This window comes from Myripristis murdjan, chromosome 21 (genome assembly GCF_902150065.1).
Source record: "Myripristis murdjan chromosome 21, fMyrMur1.1, whole genome shotgun sequence".
NCBI lineage: Eukaryota > Metazoa > Chordata > Actinopteri > Holocentriformes > Holocentridae > Myripristis > Myripristis murdjan.
This window is the reverse complement of record NC_044000.1, coordinates 32,276,464-32,300,046: the sequence shown is the minus strand read 5'-3', so window position 1 is coordinate 32,300,046 and position 23,583 is coordinate 32,276,464. Positions and strand designations below refer to the sequence as shown.

Genomic DNA, 23,583 nt, shown 5'->3' with positions numbered 1-23,583 from the left:
GATGATTCTGGAAACAAGTTGATTTAGTGTCGGAAACTATTTATGTTTTTACCTAAGATTTTTGTTTCTACAGTGAAATCGTCCTGGGTGTAGACTATATGGGAGGAATCGTGAATTAAGAGATGAATTTAGGAAATAAAAAGGAGGATAAACTGCAGCACAACTTCTAGTTTGTGGTCAATGAGTCAGCCGGTGGGAGCAAAAATCATTTATACTTCACATGTGATTCATTCACGCCGGTCTCCACTTAAAAAACAGTATTTCTTTTTTTTTTTTTTTTTTTTATTTAGGAGCAGTTTGATGCTTCTATAGATGATGTGTTTTATCAGTTTAGGCCTAAAAAGGTGCAGAAACTCTTTTGAGATGGACTGAAACACCTTAAAATCCCCCCTCATGTAGTTTTCATCTGTTGAAACGAGGCAGAATAAGGCAGATCAGGGTGAAGAAAGGGACACTTAAAGACAATTCAGCAAAACAGTGGATTAGCATTGGAAACATTATATATTTTTTTAACTTATTTGAAGAAAAACAAGATTTTAAGAGCCAATTTGGCGCTGAATGACGTGTTAAAATCAAGATTTTTTTTTTTTTTTTTTTTTTTTAACAGTGAAATCGTCCTGGGTGTAGACTACATTGGAGAAATTATGACTAAAAAGATGAATGCAGTAAATAAAAAGGTGGCTATTATGAGGCAAATGTCTGCCAATGGAAGCATAAATCATGTAAAATTCACACCCAATTCATTCCTGCCTGTCTTCACTTTAAAAAAAACAGCATCATTTTGATTTAGGAGCAGTTTTACGCCTCTTCAGATGAGGCGTTTTTATCCGTTTCGGCCTAAAAAGGCGGAGAAAATGAATTATCTGAAGCAAGAAAGTGCCTAAACTGAGTTGAGATGGACCGAAATGCCTTAAAAGCCCCACAAGGCAAAGTGTCCTTGGCGTGTCCTTCACATTCTGCATGTTGAAATTTGGACAATCTGATTTAAACTTTGCCCTGTTCAAGGTGACAGGAGGGCAGCGGGGGGGAAATGAGAAGAGAAACGCCTGAAACCGAGAGGAAAGATGCCAATCACGTCTCACATGTTTATTAGCCTGGAGGGCCATGTGACGGCGAGGTGGCCAACGTGCCCGCAATATGCAAAAGTCTCCCTCATTATGAGCCTGTGCGTGCGTGCGTGTGTGCGTGAGTGTGCGTAAGTGTGTGTGTAAGTGTTTGTGTGTGAAAGTTACATGGACAGTGCAACACAGCGCACGGCCCTGCGGAAACGGGCGCAAAACGACAAGAGGAGTATAAATGCGCGCTATGCGTAAAAGCATTAGTGGGTTCTTTATGATAAGGAGTTTAAAAAGAAGAGGAAGAAGAAGAAGAAGGAGGAGGAGGAGAAGAAGAAGAGGGGAAAAAAACATGACACAAGGCAGATTAGGAACAAGACGCATAGGAGCCAGTGGAGATAATCCTGTTATCTTGTTGGATGTAAAACGCCAACGTGGGAGCATCCTCAGAGACCGAGATGAACTGAGCGTGAACTAATGCTGCAGATATACAGAGAGAGAGAGAGAGAGAGAGAGAGAGAGAGAGAGATAACGAAGACAAAACAGTATTGGCAACCTGAAGTAAACAGCGTTGTTCTTGACCTTAAGGGACACCCACACCGTTTACCGCAATGTCACCGGCCGTCTCCGCACTCCATTAACCCAGAGCCCGCACACACACACACACACACACACACACACACACACACACACACACACACACACAGTCCACCGTTTGGCACCGGCTCGGTCTCCCCCGGCCGTGATGACATTGTGTCACCTCTGAGGATTCCCGATCAGTAACACTGACAGCTGATGCCGAGTTGAAAAAAAAAAAAAATAACAATAATGACAATAAAATCAATGTGGGGCTCTGATCGGTTTGGATGTCGGACGGGCTTCACCGGGGAGACGCGCAACCGGACACGCACCTTTCAACCGGAGCGCATTTGACATTAGGGTTACGCACAACGAGGAAGGCGCGCGCACATGCACACGCACATACACACAACGTTCAAGCAAAGCAAGACAAGAGGGGGGAAAAAAGAGAGACAGACTTACGGGATGACCCTGGGCTCCGCCGCGCGCCCCGTCGTGCTATTTCCCGTTATTCCCGTTTTTAATGTTTCTTTTTTTCCTCTCTCCCTCTGTCTCTCTCTCTCTCTCTCCCACCGAATCCTTAAATGCCGTGATCGCAGTCCACGTCTCTGCAAATGTACCACAGGATCACGTAGAGGATGAGGAGGATGGCGAAGATGAAGAGCGCTACTAGGATGGCCTTGGTCACCGGAGAGATGAGCGACTGCATGTCAGGACCAGAGCCGGGCAGAGCGGCGTGCGGCTCCGCGTCCGTCCGTCCGTCGGTCCGTCCGTCCTCTCGGTCCGCTCCCTATCTCTCTCTCCTCCTCTCCGCTCCTCCGCTCCGGTGGCAACTGTTGAGGACGGAGCCCGGGGCTTTGTCACGCACGCACACACACATTGAGAGCCCGACGCACGCGCACACGCACTCCCCCGACACGGACAGATACACCGGGCTATGCAGGCGCGCAGAGCGTAGGGGGCTTCCCTTCCTGAAAGGAGCGCAGCGGCGGGCTATCTGTCCCCGGATCCACTCTCTTCCATAGCCTGTCGCTCAGCGGAGGCGCCGAAAAGACGGAGAGGCAGGGGGGAGCCGAGGGGTGACCGCCGCGGTGCGTTTAAACAAGCTCACATTCAAAAAAAATCATGTAAATGTTATAAAAATCAACGGGGACGTGAGCGAGGAGTCGGATCCAGACGTTTCCGGAGACAGGATGGAGAAGTCCGAAGTTGCGCGCAGTGCTGCTGCGCTCGGGTCGGCAAACAGGTTGATTAGTATTCCTCACGGCGGAGTGTGTGCGTGCATGCGTGTGTGAGTGTGTGTGAGTGAGAGAGGGAGAGTGTGTATGTGTGTATGCGTGTGTGAGGGCTCGGCAGGATAGGCTATCATCTTATCACGACCCTCAACATCAGCGTTTTGTGGCAGAGCAGTTAGGCGAGGGCTGTTGCTCTCAACGCGTTTCCACTTCACAGGCGCTGTGAACCGGACCAGTGTGGCCCGGATTCAACATGTCATTATTTGTCGCACCTCAACCGAAAAAAAAAAGAACTGGAGCAGTCCCGTAATAAATGACAGATGGATGGGAAATAGCCTATATTTCATATCTGAGAAAACCTGAGTCTCCGTGTTATGATTTTGTAGGAATGTTTTGATGAATAGCAGATGAAAAAACATCAGATATTACAAGATCACTACAAACTCACTGTTGAGCACACCCATTGAAATATACAGATTTTTTATAATCTGCTGAGAAATGCTTCACGGCAGTCTTCTTGCTGTTATTTTGCATATAATAAAGTACAACCTCTACTTCATCAGCAAATACTCAGTTATGACAAATGAATTCTGATTTCCCACTGTTGTACCATTACAGGTGTCTGTGTCTGGAGTCTATAATATATGTATGTAACATGATGTGACACCTATGATGTCGCACGTACAGCTGCTCTGAGGGAGGAAGTCAAACTTTCAGCTTCAAGTTGTTGTGGTTTCACACCAGTAACAGAAGTGAACCCAGGCCTGTTGCACTTTATTCTCAAACAGCTAATAAAGTCTTCGATAATCTGCATGAAGCTGATCTGACACGAGTGATGATCAGAGATATTTATCCAACTCGGACGCCCCACTGTTCAGTCACACAGCACAAACTTCTAGCATATCATAGAGGAAAAAATGTAAATACAGTGTAAACCATATATGCTATGGTAAAGTCCCTACCTGTAATATTGCTGACCATTAACACTTCACAGCCACATACAGGCAAGCTAGATTTCTGCAAGGGAGTAAAGTGGAAAGAGGAGCAGTGGTGGATCTAGGGGGTGACACGGGTTGGCAGCTCCTACCCTAAAAAATGTCTGTGCCACCCCAGATTTTGGCAATCCAGTTAAAAAATAAATACACGTTATCGCTGTGCACAATTTACAACGGACAGTTTCAAGAGGGATGTGATTATGTGGTGAGTTTTCTGTTTTCAAAAGATCATTTGTAAAGGTTTTTGAGGCTGAAACGAGTGCCGACTGTGGTGAAGATGAACAGGAAGCTTGAAGCTGCAGCAGACTTTTTCATTTCTCCTCCAGTGTGTTTGATATTCATCTGCTCAGCTGCCGGCTCCGGGGGAGGAGAGGAGCAGTCGCCAACAACACGGAGGCTCAAAGTCAACTTTTATTCCCTTCAACAAGGCATGAGGAAACGTGGCATGGAGGGACGAGAGTCTGCATAAACCCCCGGCAGATGATTTCACTGATTTGCTCCTTGAGCCGCTCAGGAGGAGCTAATCAGTTGTTTACGGTTTGTATTTTTTAAAAGAAAACACCAGAGTCCAAGCACAATAAGCTCTTCAACTTCCTATGACCTTCAGAAGAATCTGAAAACATGCCACATACATAAACTGCCACATTGTTGGTGAGTAGGACGTGGCCACCTGGGGATTTGAACTCTTGACCTTTGTATCTCCAGAGAAGGCAACTTGCTGACTGCACCGCTGAGGAGGTGCAGAGCTCTGCTTTAACAGTCTGAGCTCCTGGTCTAAACAAGGTAGGGATGCTAACCGGTGGCCGTTTGACTGGTTGTTGACTGTTTGAACTTTAACCGAATAATCTTGTCGGTTAATTTTAAGGTCGAACGTGTCGTCGCTGACACAAATGCGCATGTCATATTGTAAATACCGTAACTTCCGTAAGGTTTGCTCTATCGAAAAAATTCCAACTGTTCCTGAATGCTAAGAAGTTGCTCATGAACCCACATACAGTTTAATACGGTAAACATGGCGATGGGACACTCTGCCGGGCTAGGATTACGTCATCACGCTCAGAGCTCAGCTCGGTAGAGACAGACTGGAGAAACGAGCCAAGCTTATGGTGATTATGTATAGTTTTGAACAAAGTTTGTCATGCAAGTCTGCAAGAGCCATAAAACCACCAAGCAGACTCATCGAGGAATCTGGAGACAATATTTTCACGAGGAGAGAGAGATTTCTTCTACACCACGGTAAGCAACATGCGTAAATTACATAATGTTTGTAGGATATCATGTAGGCTATGTACAATATTTGACTTCCGGATGAAAGGTGTTCCATATTATCTTAAGTCTGAATTGGTTTTGGGCCTGCTGAGGGGTGATCCCTGGTACAGAATGGACACGGTCACGTTCTTGACCGTCTGTAAACTTTACAGACAGTCAAGTAATATTCTCAGTTAACCGAAATAAACCGATTGAGGCCCAGTGGTTGACCAAGAAAATTTTCCATTTTCGCCATCCCTAGAACAAGGTGCAGCTCATTCAGTGTCCAAGTCCACTTTTACGATTTTAATGGCAGAAAAAAAGTCTGGTTGCTCCAGGCTCCTGACTCTAAAGGCTTGTCCTGAGTCTCTTCATGAATCCTGGCTGTGTTTTGGGCGTAACATGCAGTGAACCAATCAGAGGCCGTCTCCCGTCCCCTCTAACAGCCAGGTGTGTCACACCTTGGTGGGCTGCTGTTCTAATGGAGGATTCTCCAGGTAAGAAGGAAGGAGACGGAGTGAAAGCTCCCGAGCAGATCAGGACTCCATCTGAGCTCCCTGAGGTGAAGCAGCGTCCCTGTGTGTGGGACAAGCAGAGCGGACGCTCGCCGGCGCCCCCTATGGAGGCCACCATCACTGTCTGATAATGAGCTTCAGACAGCAGAGAGACCTGCAGCACTGACCTCAGAGCTGCTGTTTGCTGCTCAGACACTTTCAGCTCATTTTAAGAGCAACATGGAGCTCAGAGGGACACAAGACACTTTGCTGTTTCCACAACGTGAAAATGACAACTGAGCCGCTTGGAAACTAGAAAAGACATGTGAGTCACGCTTAGCGCCTCTTTGCACTGGGTGTAAGACAGGACCCTTTGTTTTCCACAGACCTTCTTACAACTTGAGGCAATGATATCATGTGTGCTGAACACGTTAACAATGGGAGAAAAAAAATGAAGGTCAGAAAATTCTGAAAAAATCACACATCCCTCTGAGGTGTTTCCTTAAATTCTTTGATGAGGTTTGATCCAACACTGAGCAACAGAGAAAACGTGAATATGGAACAAAGTAAAGCTAAAAACTAAAGCAAGACTCTGAATATCACTGCTGCCTCACAGTTTGACCGATCTGAGCAGCTCTTGAAACCTGATATCTACCATCTGAAGAATGTCTTTGTCAGTTCTGGGAGCATTTGAAGGAAGACTTGTTGAGATTTAGATGCTAACTGATTTGGCATATTTTGAAAACTACAGAGTGTCAGACTTCTGACCGGACGAGCGGCTGCAGCGAGGCAAACGTGTCTTAGGTTTCAGTGGATGTGCTGGAAAAAAAATTCAACTCTAGAATTTATAGTGTGATTTTAATGATTTTTTGCAGGTTGGAGTTCAGTAATCCACACCCACTTTGATAAATCAGAACCCAAATTTTATACACCAACTGAAACATGAATCTAAATCTAAATCATCTAATTTTCACATGAATCCATTGTGCTGTTTACGGTGATGTAAGCTTTTCGCATTTCCTCATGTCCAATAGTGATGAATCACAATGCACTTGGATACATAAACTTTGTGAGGATTCCTGAACAAGCATCTGAAATTTCAGATTTATATCTTCAAGCATTCATGCTTTATGGCATTTTTCGTAAATATTAATCTCACCTTAAAACTTCAAAACATGAAGCCAATTTTGGTGGAGAACCTTATCGCACATCAGAAAGCTGAGAAGTTAACTTTGGCCTGTGCAAAATTTGGTGAAATTTAAATCAGATTTGTAAAGAGAGAAGTGGGGAAAATTGTTTTTGTAAAAAAAAAAAAAAGCAAAATTGTGGGAGATGTTCTTGGGGCACAAGGGACGTTTATTAATCTTTATATTTTTTTATTTTTTAGAGGGCTCGATGTGTGTGGAACCAGGGAATCAAGGACAAAAAGAATTTTGTCACTAGCACTTACAGTTCAAGAGTTACAGACCAAAAAGTAAATATGTTGTCACAGCGCCACCTTCTGGCCCAGTTGGGGTAATTTTCGATGCCTGAGTAGCGGGTGAGATTTCCGAGTCTTGCGACTTTTGCTCGCATGGTTTCAAAGATCCAGACCCTTTTATCTTCGGAGAATGGAAAGAAAGAATAAATCGCCGCTAAAACATCAAACTGGAGACTCGGCCGACGAAAACAGCGGTCACAAAAATTCATGTCAGCAGAAAAACAAATGCATCAGTGCACAAAGAGACATGGAGGGTGAGGAGCGCCTCCTCTTACACTTTTATTCTACAGTATGCGTCATTTTCACCGCCATCATGCAGCTCTTCATTGACTGGTCGGCTACAGAGTGGCCTAAAATATCCACGAGTCGACTCGGGTCATATTGATGTTGGCAATAAATAACCCGGCCCTTGTGAAGGTCTCATCTGAATAAATAGAGCCCACGACCTCATTAAAGTGTAGAGTATTAACTGTGGCGCGTTCGTGCAAATCCACACTGAAGTCCAGATGTGTTTTATACTGTTTATTAATGAAAAACAAACAAAAAAAACTGACAAGCAATTGTACTCGATTCACTAAACAACTCGTAACTGATGTCATGTGATGTGATGTTACGTGCCCGTCAACAGAAAAGATCGGAGCCCTACCCACCCTCTTTGTCTGAAGCCCACCAAACAAAGTGAATGAACAGGTAAATAAGGAGACACCAGACCCCTGTGCCAACTACCAGAAGTGATAGTAACCAAAGCAGCAGCAGACAGCAGACAAGACGTGATTACGTGACTGTGTGTGTGATAAATCAGAACATCAGGTCACTAAACTATCGGCCGAGTGGGAAACAGGCGTCCTGAACGCTCTCATGCGACTTTGTTTGCCCAGGAAATGATTCCTCTGATCTGCGCTCACAATCTGTCCAAACGGATACGTTTTTGTTTCGGAGACGATAAAAAGAAAGATGACCGAATCAAAACAGACATGATTTGTTGCTGACACCTTTCATTGTCTATTAAATCACTTCCCTGTTAGGTGCCATATAAATAAATGTTATTATTATTAGCATCATTATTAGGAGTAGCAGTAGTAGTAATAGTGGTGATATAATGACAGCAGTAGGATTAGTGCAGCAGTGGCAGGGTTTAGCTCTGGTTTTGGCTCGATGTGTTGCAGATGGAGAGATGAACTCAGAAAAAGGTAGAAGAAGCAGCAGCTGTAAAATGGAAATATGTAGCCAGAATGAAAGATGGCGGAGTTGGATGCAGGCAACACCCGTGTTGAGGGGAGGGGTGGATGTAGACGATGTGGTGAGGATGAAGGACAAAGTACCACGACAGTCACTGACCTGTCAAAAACGTTTATTAAATTCCAATTTACCCCGAGAAGAGAAGTGGAACGGGAAAGCAACAGTGATTAACTGTGCAGTTGAATTTGGATCAAAATCAGTGACCTCGTACCTTTAGCGGCTCTGCAACTTTTGTCCCCTTGTGGTTTTTACTTTATAGACAGCAGTCTTGCTCCTGTATTAGAACGACAATATTGACTGGAGAACTGTACAACCTATTTCAAATCCACAAATCTACAAAATTTATTTCGTTTTAAGGCCACTCAACCACAGCCTACAAGTTAAATACACTTGTAACAGCGTGAGATATGTGGTGAAAACATGATTCCCACAAGAACTTTGATGAATTTTTTTTTTCTTTTTGGGGGGTGGGGGTGTGGGTCTGCTTTATTTAAAGGGCTATTTATGTTGTCAACAAGACACATAAAGTGCCTAAAAAAAAAAAAAAAAAAAAAAAAAAAAATTGCACAAATCACTTTCCACCAGAAGTGCAATATTACTAACATGCGTGTCTAGCACTAAGCTAATTCTGCACTGACCAAGTCCAACAGTTCCATGAATCCCAGTCCCGGGCATTAGGTTCTGTGGCTTGGTCCATTCTATATTACACTGTCTATATTAGCCTATATACACACACATATATGTATGTATATATATATATATATATATATATATATATATATATATACTGTTTATATTTACATAGGCTGTTTATATTTTTCTCTATATTTTTATATTTACTGCTTATATATATATTATATTTATTATTTATTATGCATATACTACCTACTTACTTATATATAGGCTGTTTATTTATACTTATTATATATATACTACTTATATTTTTATTTACATTTATATATGCTGTTTACATTTATTTACATATACTGTTTATAGTTTACATACTGTTTATATCCACACATACTGTTTATATATACTGTTTATACCTATATATATATATACCTATATATATATATATATATATATATATATATATATATATATATACCTATATATATATATATATATATATATATACTGTTATATATCTTATATATCTTCTTTTTCTGGTCTTTTTTTCGGGGGGGTTTTTTGGCTTATACCGGGACCTGAGTGCTAATTTCGTACCACTAGCATGTAAGTGTGAACTGGTATGACAATAAAGTTCCTTGAATCCTTGAATCCTTGAATCCTAAAATAAAAACTTGAGTAAGTTTTTATTCTAATAATTTTCTGGAGTTGTAAATAACTGGGGTCAAGTTGATGCCTATTGCTAAAAAGTGTAGGTTGGTGGGTAGAATTTAAGAAATGAGTAACATGACATGAGGTTACACACTGCTGTACGGTAGGTGGCGGTATGCACCTTAAAGTGGTTCAAGAAGAAGAAGAAGAAGAAGAAGGAGAAGAAGGAGAAGAAGAAGAAGAAGAAGAAGAAGAAGAAGAGTAGGCGGAGTGTCTGCCGCTGGCCACTAGATGGCGACAGATGGAGTTATTTTTCTTGCCATGGCTCATGATCAGACGTGATGTTGTGTTTGAGTATTCCGCACATCATCCTCATTAGCCTGCACAGTCCTGCATAACAACCATGACAAGTAAACGGATTTAACTGTTGCGACGCAGAGCAGGTAAGAGCAGACAGCACCGAGCGGCGTCTTGTGTGCGACGGTAACTGGCAGCCAGGCGCAGGGCTGTGTTTGGTCTTGTTAGCGGGCTAGCTAGTTAGCTTAGCCCACTCCAACACTGTGGCCTGTTTACTGCACGGCTGAGGAAGCGGCTAGCGCTACAAGCTAACTAGCGCTTCTGACAACTTTCGTGAAATGTGCAAACCAAAGTTGTGTGTTCCGCCATGAATCATGTCTAATCCGGGGTTACATTAATCGCTCACTTCTGCAGGTGATACGGCATAACTTACTCCTGAGCGTGCAGTGCCAAGCGAGTGTTTTAATCTCTGACATTAACAGGAGTCAGACGGGAGCTTTTTTTTGCAGCAAGTTGCTAGCAGCTAGCAAACTCGTCCCCGAAACAGGCCTTGACAAGTGACGTCAATGCAGCTAAACTACACAAATCACTTCCGCTTGTTGCTTTCCAAATAAAAGTTACTGCTTTGGGCTTCATGGTGTATACGACATTCTGTTGAGTTTATATGAGAGGTACGAACTTGGGCTCCCGTTTTAATGCTGGCGGTTGAGGTACTGATATGCAATTAAATCAGAATCAGAAATACTGTATTGATCCCCGAGGGGAAATTGGGTCAGTTGCTGTTGCTTTAATTCTCAAGAGAGTAGTTAAATTATATACATAAAAAAAAAATAGAAAGAAATAAAATAAATAACAATGTGTGCCTTAGAAATTTGTAAACAAAAGCATGTGTAATTCGTACTTTTTTTTTCATTTTTTTTTTATTAAATTTGAATACAAACAGACATTTCTATACAATACAATAACAAGATAAGCAAAGTTCACAAGGTAAACAGCATCAGCTCCTGTTAGCATATATATATATATATATATATATATATATATATATATAACAGAAATGGGAAAGTAAAAGAACTATCACAATAAAACAGAGACCGAATCATGGGATAAGACGAATCATGGGATATCCATAATCTTTATTTTTCTCTGAGGCTTCAGAGAAAAAATCATCGTACACTCTCACTAATTTATTGCTTTTCTTGTTATTAATTATTCTCATAGTTCTGAGCACAGAGTTAAGTTCAAATTGAAAAGGCAAGAATTTGGGATGTGTAATTTGTACTACAAAGTGTTACAGTAATTGTTACAGGTAATGTAAAAATTTGAGCATATATAAAGTAAACATTCTTGCTGGATAATAGAATGAGGCTTGGACTGTGATCGAGAATATCTCATTTGCGTACAACATAAAAAAAAAAAAAAAAGACATCTGGAGGACTAGCACAACATTTCTTGTCATTTCTGTAATGTGTGCAGCCGATAAGAAAGAATTGCATTATAGGAATGACAACCCTGCGGTTTATTTTGAAGGAAGCCCCGCCGTCTTTCCGGTCTTGCGGTAGCAGCAGCATGGTGAACTTGACGATGCTGCTTTGACAAGCGCAGCTAGCGACCCGGAGCCTTAACCCACTTCAGTGCCTGTGTGAGTCTGAGCACACATGACAGTGAGTGGCTGCTGCACAGTTTTCTCTGCGGTACAGATAATTTCACCCACTGACCCCAGGGTCCACCCACTTCTCCCTGTCAAACTGCTTTAAACACGGCCCTCCGGCGCTAATGGCTAAAAGGGTTTGTTGTGGTGTAACGCTAAGAAACATGCCAGGTTATGGCAAATGCCGCACTTAAGTCTTTTGTCGGTCACCAAACCTGATAATGTAATAATCCGTGTTTGTTTTTAGCTCTGTAATTCTTCGTGAATGGCATTTAAATAGCGCCGATGTGCTCCGTCTTGTCCTGCATAGAAACACGCACCAAACTCCGTTCAACTTCTGTCAGAATGACGCTTCCATGTGTATTACCAGACGCATATGTCTCATATGATGTGACTTTAGATTTGATAGGAAGCTTTAAGGTCTTGTGAGAATTTCGGCGTATATTAGACAAAGCAAGCATCACATTATTGTAATAAAATCCCCCATCTTTTTAGATGTGGTTCACGCTGCTTGCTACCGACCTCTGTGGTGTGTTTGGGGGGCGATAGGAATAGCAGGCTAACCAGTTATATAAGTTGATTTTTTTTTTTTTTTTTTAATGAAGGTGTTTGGCAAATAAAGCCTGGCTCCTTATGATTTGATGATTATATGAGGTGTCTATGTATCAATTACAGTTAGGGAAAAGTATTAAGATTTTTTTTTTCCAATTTGTAATAAATATTTCTATTATTCAATCGGTATGGTATGACATGAAGCTAGACAACCTTACGAATCCGTTGGTACCAAGTCATGCTTGACTGCATGGGGACTAAATATCACCCCAGATTTTGGCAAGGGGAAATACTGGCATTTCCAGCGGGGTGCGTTGACCTCTGACCTCCAGATGTGTGAATGAAAATGGGTTCTCTCCCCTTTGCAGACACGCCCACCTTCTGCTAATCCCATGCAGTTTGGGCCCTAAAGCCTGCAGTCCAAATGTGTTTTTTTGGTCTGTTGTAAAATGGTGTGTGTGTGCAGACTGGGGCCTAAACAGTCTTGGAGCTGCATCAGTTGGCTTTGACTGGAAAGCTGAGACTCTTGTGGATTCAATGAGCCACATTTGATTCCTGTGTGGTGATGTGGAATGATTTGTGGAACGATGATGTTGGGAATGATTTACATTTGCCTTAATGTCACTGTCCGGCCGTCTCTTTTTCTCTGTGTCCTCTCAGACTCAAGCACCGGTCTAAATAAAGATGAACATTGATGACAAGCTGGAGGGCATGCTGCTGAAGTGCAGCAGTGGAGGAGTGGAGGGAGGGGCGAGGGTCGGCCTGGGCAGCAGAGGGGGCCTGGTGGTGATGACCCTGGGCGAACGGTCGCTGGCCAACCACCCTCTGCTGGCCGAAGACGACGACGATGAAGACGAGGACGAGGACTTGACCGGGAGCTCGCTGGTCACGCACGACCTGGTTCCTCCGGAGCAGCTGATGATGCAGGAGGAGATGGTGAAGAACGACGGAGGAGGAGGAGGAGAGGGAGGAGGAGGAGGTGGAGGAGAGGGGGGAGTGCACTTCCCCCTGAAACTCTCCAACAAGTTGCCCTGCTCGCTTCATATGCCGGTGAGTTCATGCTGGTTTAGTGATGGCTCTTGCATGAAACGATCTGTTTAGCAGTATTTTGGTTGGACGACCACTAAGTCATCCTCTCAGGGAGCTTCTCAAGAGTCTCTTTTGTTCATGGTACGACACGCAACAGTCGAAAATCAACCAGGAAACTGCTGATGGCCCTTCAGACAAACTGTCCCGCCTGGCATCGTGTCAAGTTGCAAAACAGTGGAATCTGGCAGTAAAATTGCCAAAGAGGCTGTGTAAATTTCAAAACCAGAATGACTTAGTGTTGTTGAGAAGTATTTACATTTCTAAAGCCAAATATGGATTGAGGCAATACTTTTTAGTTGATTAATGCATGTAAGAGTGTGTATGACATCAATGTTAGACCAAAAAAACAACAATGAAAAATCGGTTTTATGAACAGGGATGTTGATGCACGGCTGATTAAGATAAAATTCTGTGGCTTGTTGAAGTTATGAAAAGGGAAATTTGTAATTTAATAGATGCTGTGGACAAGTCACGAAATTAAGATAATCACTAAGTAGTTATTCATCACCAAACCAAACATCATATTAATTCACCACTGTGCTGATGTGAGGTTCACTTCCCCTGCAGAATAAAACAGCCTCTGAATCTGATGGGTTTTTAACATTTTGCCCAAGGAAAATGTTGTTGTGTTACATTTTGTGACAGGGTGTGAAAATTCAACCTCTTAGACATGGAAAAAGTCAGGCGATTATACATATTGAACCCTGTTAAATGTCACCCTCATTTATTTTTTTTTTTTTAGAGGCAAGAAAGGTTTAATACCTTAATAGTAACACCTATGCTCAGTTTAAGCAACGTAACGTAGGGTGAGGTGACTGTGGCAGAGAGTCAATGAATAACAACCTGTTCTTGACTCATTAGTGCTTTGGACTTCTTTTACTGTTTTTTTTTTTTTTAAATACATAATGTGGTTGCCCAGGCACATTGATCCACAGGAGATGTCGTGCAATGATGTGATGCAATTTGGAGATTAGATGAAAACAACAACAAAAAACTTAATTATCCAGTGTTAGAATACCTCCAGTCTTTCATTGTTGTATGAACACTATGCATAGAACCAATTCACTGTTTTATTACCCCAAAAAACAGAATACATTTTTCATCTTTGTATCAACTGCTGCTTAGTCTAAGGTGTAAAATATGTGATAGTTGACACTGGCCAGGAGAAATGGGCCTGCTGGTTTGTTTGTACTGAGCTATTCATCTCCGTGTCCTCGGTCCTGCTTCTGTAGCTGAGCATCAAGCAGGAGCTGAAGCTGTCCGAGCCGCTGATCCCCATGAAGAAGGACAAGAAACAAGCGAAAGACCTGATGGTGTGTCCCAAGAAGAAGAAGAGGAAGCAGCGCTCTCCAGCTAAGGTGCAAGTGAGAGAGAGTTCTCCCACATTTTGGACAAGATGGCCTGAAAGGGGATTATTTCAGAAAACTGGTTAATTTCCATATTGACATCTATAAAACACAAAGGCAATTTCTTAACTTTCTTTTTTTCTGTTTTCCTCTTCTATGAAAGATTCTCACTATCAATGAAGATGGATCTTTGGGCCTCCAAAACCCAAAGTGTCACGTGTGTGTTCACTGTAACGCTGCCTTCCGAACCAACTACCATCTACAGAGGCATGTCTTCATCCACACCGGTACGAATCACCCAGTCATTGTCAGTTTTACAGGTTAAAAAATGCACATATGAAGATGATATTCAGTTGTTGGGTTTTCTTTTTGCTCTAAATGAGATACTGTGGTGATGATGCATGATGGGGACCTTCCTTTTTTGGTGACGCCAGGTTTCAGCGATCAAAAGATGAACTGTCAAGCTAAAGGGGAACAACACTGCAGTGCTACTTTGAGTGTCACATCAAACGCAGCATCTCCATTCGTATTCACGTGCCGGGGTTAATGTATTATTCAATGTTTTTCTCCAGGTGAGAAGCCCTTTCAGTGCAGCCAGTGTGATATGCGCTTTATTCAGAAATATCTGCTCCAGAGACATGAGAAGATCCACACAGGTGAGTGAGTGAAGGAGAGACGACATCAATAGCAGGCTGGACACGTCTGACCTTTAGAGGCTCCTGTGCATCATCTTTTCCCCTCTTTTTATCCTCCCTGTTTTTTTATCCCTTTGCTTAGGTGAGAAGCCCTTTCGCTGTGACGAGTGCGGCATGCGGTTCATCCAGAAGTATCACATGGAGAGACACAAGAGGACCCACAGTGGAGAAAAGCCTTACCAGTGTGACTACTGTCACCAGGTAAGCCCTGTTTCCATCTGCTGGTTAGTTACTGCATCTGAAGCCAGGGCACAAATGAATATGGAGGAAAAAAAATCAGTGTTGTAGCATGCAAGACATCATTAAGTGGGATTTGGAGCTCAGCGGCCTGTTGTACCAGCTGTGCCTATGTTTAAACGCAGGTTCAGGTGTAAAGCCAAGACTAAATCCTACGTTGTAACTAGTTACTATCAAGCTTAGGTCTTGTCTTTGCTCAGCTGCACCGTTAGCATGTACACTACACCTTAATTTAAAGTCCATTGTAATCAAAACGTTGCATTCAGTGACATTTCATCGTCAGTGTCAGTGACTCTATGTGACGTTGCCTTCATGTGAAATGGGACATGAATATGCTGAGTTTCAAAGGTGGAAATAAACAATAAATACAAAAACATGCTCTGTAATATTAATAGAAATACGCTATCATGTGTAAAGTAGCTTAATTATGACCTGCATATTCATTTGATGACTCTGCAAACAACAAAGAGAATACTGTAAAATTAAGGCATTTTATTAAAAAGAGATCAACTCGACTAACAGTTTATTTTTGATAGTGAAAATTTCAGATTTACTATTTTTTGTTTATTTTTTGTCCATGTTGGCACAAAACATTGACTATTGGAAACTCAAAAAAATCTGAATCAGTATCAGACTTAAAACCTGTATCAGTCAAAACCTAGGCCAGGGGTGTCAAACTGGTGCCATGGAGGGTGAAGAAGCTGCAGGTTTTCATTCTAACCAAAAACTCCCCCAGGTCATTGCACTGATCAGTCCCTTCTCTCTGCTTGGAGGTGAGGTGATCAGTGAAATCACCTGGTGGAGCTTTTGGTGGGAATGAAAACCTGCAGCCTCGTGGCCCTCCGTGTCACATGGATTGACACGTGACCTAGATTGAACTTGCAAATTGAAAGGAGGAAGAGTATAGTGAGTCGATGAAAACTAGCCAGAGGCTTGGCAGTAACTACTGATTATTCAGATTTTGACAAGTTGTCCATAAGAAACAAAGAGGCATTGAAGAAATGGAATTGCAGTCAAAATGAAACTGGGAATATTGTGCCTTTTTGTGAAAACAGTTGTAGCACCAGCCGCTCAGAGTTGCTGCCCCCAGCTGCATCCCAGCCGGCGGCCAGCCAGTTTCCACAGTAGATCACAATAGGCACAGCAGGGATCTGCCACAATCTGTATGGCCCCTGTCATGGATCAACTGGCAGTTCCAGGCAGCGGCATCTGTATTATTACCCAACTAATGACCACCCAGCTCAGCACCTCAAGGTTAAGAGGTGTGGGTCACTAACATTCACACTTTATTGACAGAAAGGAAAATAGTGACTTTTTGGCTTTTCCCACAGCATATTTCTGTTTGGCACAACATTTTTAAACATGTTCTTTCTCTTTTATGTTCTGTATTGTCTCTGTAGCATATGTTAGTTGTAGTTACAAAGCTTAAGAACTTAAGTTTTTCCACCACATGGTGTTGGTAAGCTGCCACAGTTGAAAATACATTTTGTCTTATTTCCACAGTACTTCTCCAGAACAGACCGGGTTTTAAAGCACAGGCGGATGTGTCACGAGAACAGAGAGAGAAAGTCCAACAAGGCAGCTGGGAAAGCCGGACCTTTACGTGAAACTGACTCCCTGGGCCTCTCCCTTCTTCCCAAGGAGTGTTCGCTGCCGAAGAAAAAGCGCCAGAAGTGTGCGGACAAGCTGCAGAGCTCAGCTGCCTCCACTGCCACCCAAATGGAGGGGCACGCTGTCGCCGCCTTGGGAACGGAGGAGAAAGAGGAGCAAAGACAGAGCAAAATTGAATGTCTACCTCTTTACGCTGTTTCCTCCAAAGTCAAACACGAGTATGTGATCGCAGACTACGCCGTCGAACTTCCTGAAGAGTCAGCCAGCCACCACCAAGAGGGAGAGACGTCATCTGAAGAAGTTCCTCCTCCTAAACTGGTCCTGAAGAAGGTTCCCAAGAGGAACCTCAAGCAGTCCAGTGAACAACCTCCTGCCAGCCTGTCCCCTTTGTCTTCCTTTGAGGAAAACAGCAAGGTCACGCGGTACACCTTTGAGATTGTGGACAAGCAAGGCCTTCTAGACGTAGAGAGCAACACTGAACTTGAGCCGGTTGAAAATCTCCAAGGAGGACCAACGAAGCCGGCGGCCAGCAGCACAAACTACGATGATGCCATGCAGTTCCTCAAGAAAAAACGTTACCTGCAGGCCGCTATGGCCAACAACAATCGGGATTACACCCTCAATGCGAGCAGCATCTCTTCTCAGCCGTCTGTTACTCAAACTGTGGTGTCGACCGTCATCGATGAGACTGTCCCCGCCACCATCCTGGAGCCGCAGCCCATCAACACTGAGATTAAGGCAACCCACGACAAGAACGTGTTGCCGGATGAGGTTCTCCAGACGTTGCTGGACCACTACTCCAACAAAACAAATGGGCAGTCGGACATCTCCTTCAGCGTTGCAGACACAGAGGTGACGTCGAGCATATCCATCAACTCCTCCGATGTTTCAGACAGCAGCCCTGTGGAGAGCCTGGGAGCCTCCAGCGCCCAGACTCAGCCAGCTACCGAGAAGGTCAGCCTCTTGCAGGAGTACTCCAAGTTCCTCCAACAAGCCCTGGAGAGGACGAGCCAGAACGACAGCTACCTGAGCAGCCAGAGCCTCAGCTTGGTCTCCGAGAACCCCACCCTTGCCGGGCAACCTCTGTTCTCCAACGAGAAACAGTTCCCTTCCCCCAGCAGGTTCAAATCAGGGATGAGCTCTCCGTTAAGGTCCACTTTAGAGAAACCTCACTTTGGATTGCTTGTGGGCGACTCCCAGCACTCGTTTTCGTTTTCAGGTGATGAGACCACGCCTCCCTCCGCGGTGTCCCCGGCTGAGGAGGACTTTCTGGAAGAGGTCTCGCCCTCCAAAAAGTCAGACTCCTCACAGGGGATGCTGCAGACTTTTCAAATCAGCACCTTCGACCACAACTTCAGATCTCATTTCCAGACGTCGAGGTCAGGAGCCTCGTCGCAGTTCACGATTGCCAATGGACAAGTCAGCCTTCGAGGACACAGCACAGACTTCTCAGAGTTCCCCTTAGTTACAGTCACTGAGACCAGGTCTCAACTCAACTCCTCCCCCGATGTTTCATCCAGTGAAACCTTCGGCTGAGGGGAAAAGGATTCACACCTGTAATCATTTCAGTGGCACTTTATATCCCATGTCTTCTGTTCTGCCAAAATACGTCCCGTTGCAAATGTGTGCTCTTGCTCAAAGCGCTGTGCTAGAAAAGCAATTACTTTTATTATGTTTTTCTGCTAAGTTTAACTTTACAGAATGGGAAAAAGAAAAAACGTAATTAGCACCCCCACTTTAAAAAAAAGTTTTAATGATGCATGGGTATATTTCATGATCCCTTCAAAGAAGAATGTACATCAAGAGATTAGTGACCAAAGCGTAATGCAAGGATATCGTGGATATCCTCACCATTCAGGTTCAGTAGGAGGACTGTGGGCACTCCCTATAAATTCCACTTTTATCATGACATTTCAGATAAAAATATAATGAAATAATAAATAATAGTAGTAGTAATAATCAAACTGGAATTTGTTGGGGTCGCCTACAAAGTTAGGCGTCCTCCTACTAAACTTGGATTAACCTTTTTTGACTCAGCATCTAAAAATAGATGTGTACACCTTTGACTATCCTTTCATCATTGCCATAGATTATTTGTATTTTTTCATTTTTATGTCTATTGTCAAACATTTTTGCCTAACAGTTCCTTGCACAAAAATATGATCATGTCATTCTTGCTGCTTAATGCAATATTTTCCACTTAACTAAAAAAAATGTAGGCCTATACATGTATGTATTGCCTTTTTGCTGTTTGCTACCTCCCCTTGCTGTTCTGATAAGAAGCTAAGCAACTGAAATTTACTTTAACTTCATTCCTCAACACTTTTTTTAATTTCAACTGCTTAAATTGCCTCCTCAAACAAAAACCATGATGACGACATCATGACCGATTCTTCGTCTTATGTTGAAGTCACTTTACTTTGGTGTCACCTGGCGCAGGTGTTGCTTCAGGATATGCTTAAACAAATGCTAAAGGAGATTTTTTTCTGATTGTGTTTATCTGATATGGAATCCAGTATCTTTTGATTCACAGATCAGCTATGATTTGGTTGCTGCGATGGCCAATAAAAATAATAATTGCGTGTTTCTTAAGGTGGCGGTATACTTGGAAAGACGTTTAGAAGAAACAACAACAGAATAACTGGTAAACGTGTCAGAAAGCGCCGTTGCCGGTGTAGTCGATAAGAACTTCCTGTCTTTTTGGGTTGTGGAACAAACCGAAGACAGAGAGGCAGCTTTTTACCTCTATCTCATATAGTTCAACGATTCAAACTCCTATACACATTTCACTAAAGTGATTCTCAAAGACAGAAAAAAATTTTCAATATAGAACTCGGTTATGGGACGTTTCCATAGACTATACATTATTTTACAGGACAGTTGATGAAACTATTAATATGCCACAATATATAAAAAAATAAAAAAAAAACTCTTTACAAGGGAGTTCAAACATAATTTAGACAATTTACAGAATGGGACAGGTCAAAGAATCTTCTTCAGGCCTTTCAAGATGTCTTTTCTCTCACAACATGTCTACTTCTTACCAAGTATACTGTGGCGCCAAGAATTAGATTTTCCATTGCTGTTTTCACATTAAACACCGTGTGTGTGTGTGTGTGTGTGTGTGTGTGTGTGTGTGTGTGTGTTCGTTTCCTGTCTTTGTGGGACACAGTTTCAAAGCTCCTGGGAAATTTGGCTTTAATAGGTGTTCAAAGTATGAAATGAGATGATGACTGATCCATGATGTCCACCCTGGTGGCTCCAGTGGTGAAACAGAAATGAGGAAATTGGTGCTTGCTTTTCCAGTTTTCATTACTTCATTGTATCTGTGCCTTTTTTTTTTTTTTTTCCCCAATATTCCAGCTTCCCTTGTGCCCATTCCTCTGTATGTATGTATGTTGTTTTTTATGTAGTCACTGCTCTGAAGCTATTAATTTTACATGCACAATATTAACAAACATAAGCTATCGGTCTGTAGTTTTAAGTTAAGGTCTGTCTGGAAAACGTCTTTGCATTTTGGTCGTTGGTGAATTTATTTTATTTTATTTTATTTAGGGTTTTTTTTTTTCAAGCACCCAGTACTGAAGTCTCATGAGAGGCGAGAAATAGCACCATTTCAAATTCTCAGCACAATATCTGTGGTTATAAAATATGGTATTTTAACAGACTGTGTCCAGCATCATATTTCAGATGTCTGTACTTTGGATAATTGGTTGTTTCCAGCGGTAAGCCACATTTGTTCAGGCCTTGAGGAAACTATGCGGTTTTGAAAACAAATGGTCACAGTGAACTTTTTTGACTGTACTGTGTCAGACATTACATTGTCGATTTATTAATATTATTATTATTATTATTATTATTTTTGTTTATGTGAAAGGTATGTTGCTTTTGGTGCTATCGTGCTATTATAAACACTGATTTTTACGTGTACCATCAAAACCCATCGAATTAGGTTTTGACATCGAAGGTTCAGCTCCCTCTTTATTATTTCTCGTTACAATCCTACTGACAATCAGGGACAGACAGCACCCATTATTCTGAATCAAGCTCATGTGTCCTCTTTGAACATTCCTACTAGAATGTATAGAAAATATCCTGCTGTAAATATCCTGTATATTTTTCACATTGTGCATTTTTCTTTCTTTCTTTCTTTTTTTTTTAATGGTCTGAGAAATACTGGTATTTGTCAGTAGCGTGACAAAGCTTGTTCAAGAGACACTTTTTGTCAGTGGAATGCACATTAATGTAGTTCCCACAATTTTGGTTATTGTTAGTTTGGAAAAGGAAAAAAAAAAGAAGGAATCCATCAGGAATTATATGCAGTCAGACATATTATGATGATCATGCTATGTTGGTGATGAAAGGCATTTAAAGAGTCCTCCCTTCCTTTCTGAAAATCATTTACTCCAACCCCCCCCCTCCCTTTTTTTTTTTTTTGCTATAAAATTATATTTGTGTGGTTGAAATACTCCACCATAGGCTACCTATTTCTTTGTGTAAGCACTTTTTTAAAAAAGCACAGTGCAGAGTAATACTTCTGCTTTGGTAATTATACCCTTTAAGTTCTCAGTTGTAATAATTAATCTCAAATTGGCAAATTTAAAATGCAAAATAGTGTTGGAAAATCAACACAAGCAGTACTACAATCCATGTTTTTGTTTTTGTTTTATATCTTTAAGTAACAATTAACCATAACCTGGCCATAAGTGTCCTTGTATAAGCTGGAGAAAAAAATCTTTGTTTTGTGTACAAAAAAATTTAAAAAAATGTCTGAATGGTGAACTTTTTTGATAAAAACTATTTTTGAAACATGTTGCATAAGGCACTGATATGTATATCATATGCAGTCACTATTGCTACCCTCATTTATCTCTGTATGATTCATAGATGTGTCAAGATCTTTTAAATATTGACAGGAATCTCTTTCTAGAGTCTTGACTTTTGACTCTGGTATTTTCATACTCTTAAAGAACTTGAGAAGGAAGACCTACTGCTCCACTGAGACGGGACTGATGAGAAGTTAGACAGTAAGGTTTATTTGCATGGTCTCTAACTTGTTGGGTCGAGTGAACTTGTTTTATGAATATTAATGTGCAGCTTTAATTGTAGCTGATTAATTTCAGTAAAGTAGCCTATATGATTAGATTTTTTGCAATATATTATGATTTGTAAACAACCTGATTTAAAAATTGTTGTTTTGATTGTTGTGTGTCATGTCCTTAAATAAAATAATTCACATTATTTTTGGACATTTTCAGTGGTCCTTGATGTGCAGAGAGTAAATCACCTCATTAATTTAGTGGCTATGGCCAAAAAAAATATATATATAATTGTTCTAGGGCTGCAACACAGCATTGTTTTCATTGTCAGTGAATCTACAAATCATCAGGGATAGATCCAGAGAAATATTCAGGAAACCGTACAGGGTGGCAAATAGAAAGACAAAGAAAGAAAGAAAGAAATCATCACCTTTGCTGATGATCAAACACCACAAAGCGTTTGAGTCCAGAGCCTCCAGCTTAACACAGTTCTAATTATTGTAATTTCTTCAGAGTTGAAAAGTAAAAAATGAGTCCAGTTGTATCAGTGGTTTTCTTTATCTCTGGTGAAATTGATACCAAAACATGAGAGGAATGTCACCTGTTGCTGTGTCTCTTTACGCCACATTCACTTGCACTCAGACAGTGGATTTTCAGTCTTGTAAGTTTATGACTAGCGAGAACATTTACATATTTATACATAGTTATTATTAGATTGCCTAGATCCGCCCCTGCCAGTTATTATTTTAACTTGCCTTTTTGTCTGTTGTCTTTCAAAAATAATGACAAAGTCTCTCAGGGGAAGTCAGCAGAGTCCAAAATCAGTGTCTTCAAATTGCTGCCTTACTTTTACCAGCTGCCCAAAACAAAACAAAAGTATTAATTTTATAGATATGAATGGAGAAGATGAAGTCTCAGCATCTTCGTGACAATGTTGAGCAGTTTTTCTTGATAAATAATGTTAATTGATTAATTTCTTGACAATCAATTAACATCAATTGACATCTCAAATCAGATCAGCTTCACCACCAAAGTCTAATCTTTTGAACCTTGGCCAAAAGCTAAATCTGCGCCTTAAATTACACACTCATATGGTTTTGAAATATCCTGCTGACAAATATAAAGCACAGGCAGAAATAAGCCTAAGTGCCAGAAATAATAATGCACAAAAGGTTCTCATTAACCAACATGCAGTTAAAATACTCCACATTAAATTATAGTTAACAAAAAAATGATGCCTGTAGATGATAATATGCACTGATTTAGGTGTCCTGACTCAAAAAAGGTAAAAATTTAAGGTTGTTAATCTTTCACAACCAAGTGTCTTTATTCAGTGCCCACTATTTATTTCTGTCGGTGGAAAATGAGCATACAAGTGAAATATCTTAAGATATATGATGAATATGAAAAAGGTGAATTCATACATAACATTTTAAAGCTGAAAGCCTCCATATAAATTG

At 41.6% G+C, this 23,583-nt stretch overlaps 1 protein-coding gene across 2 annotated transcripts; it reads left to right on the top strand.

Moving 5' to 3' along the window:
* The first annotated feature begins 9,867 nt into the window (after window positions 1-9,867).
* znf148 (zinc finger protein 148) lies at window positions 9,868-21,839 on the top strand. 2 transcript variants are annotated; one of them, XM_030080286.1, is made up of 7 exons: window positions 9,868-10,049; window positions 12,767-13,156; window positions 14,428-14,553; window positions 14,705-14,828; window positions 15,114-15,197; window positions 15,319-15,437; window positions 16,977-21,839. In XM_030080286.1, the coding sequence occupies exons 2-7, from the start codon at window positions 12,791-12,793 to the stop codon at window positions 18,618-18,620; spliced, it is 2,463 nt and encodes an 820-aa protein (XP_029936146.1). In that variant the 5' UTR covers window positions 9,868-10,049; window positions 12,767-12,790; the 3' UTR covers window positions 18,621-21,839. The 2 variants fall into 2 exon arrangements, with proteins under 2 accessions (XP_029936146.1, XP_029936145.1); XM_030080285.1 differs by having other exon boundaries at window positions 14,428-14,559.
* The last annotated feature ends 1,744 nt before the right edge of the window (window positions 21,840-23,583 follow it).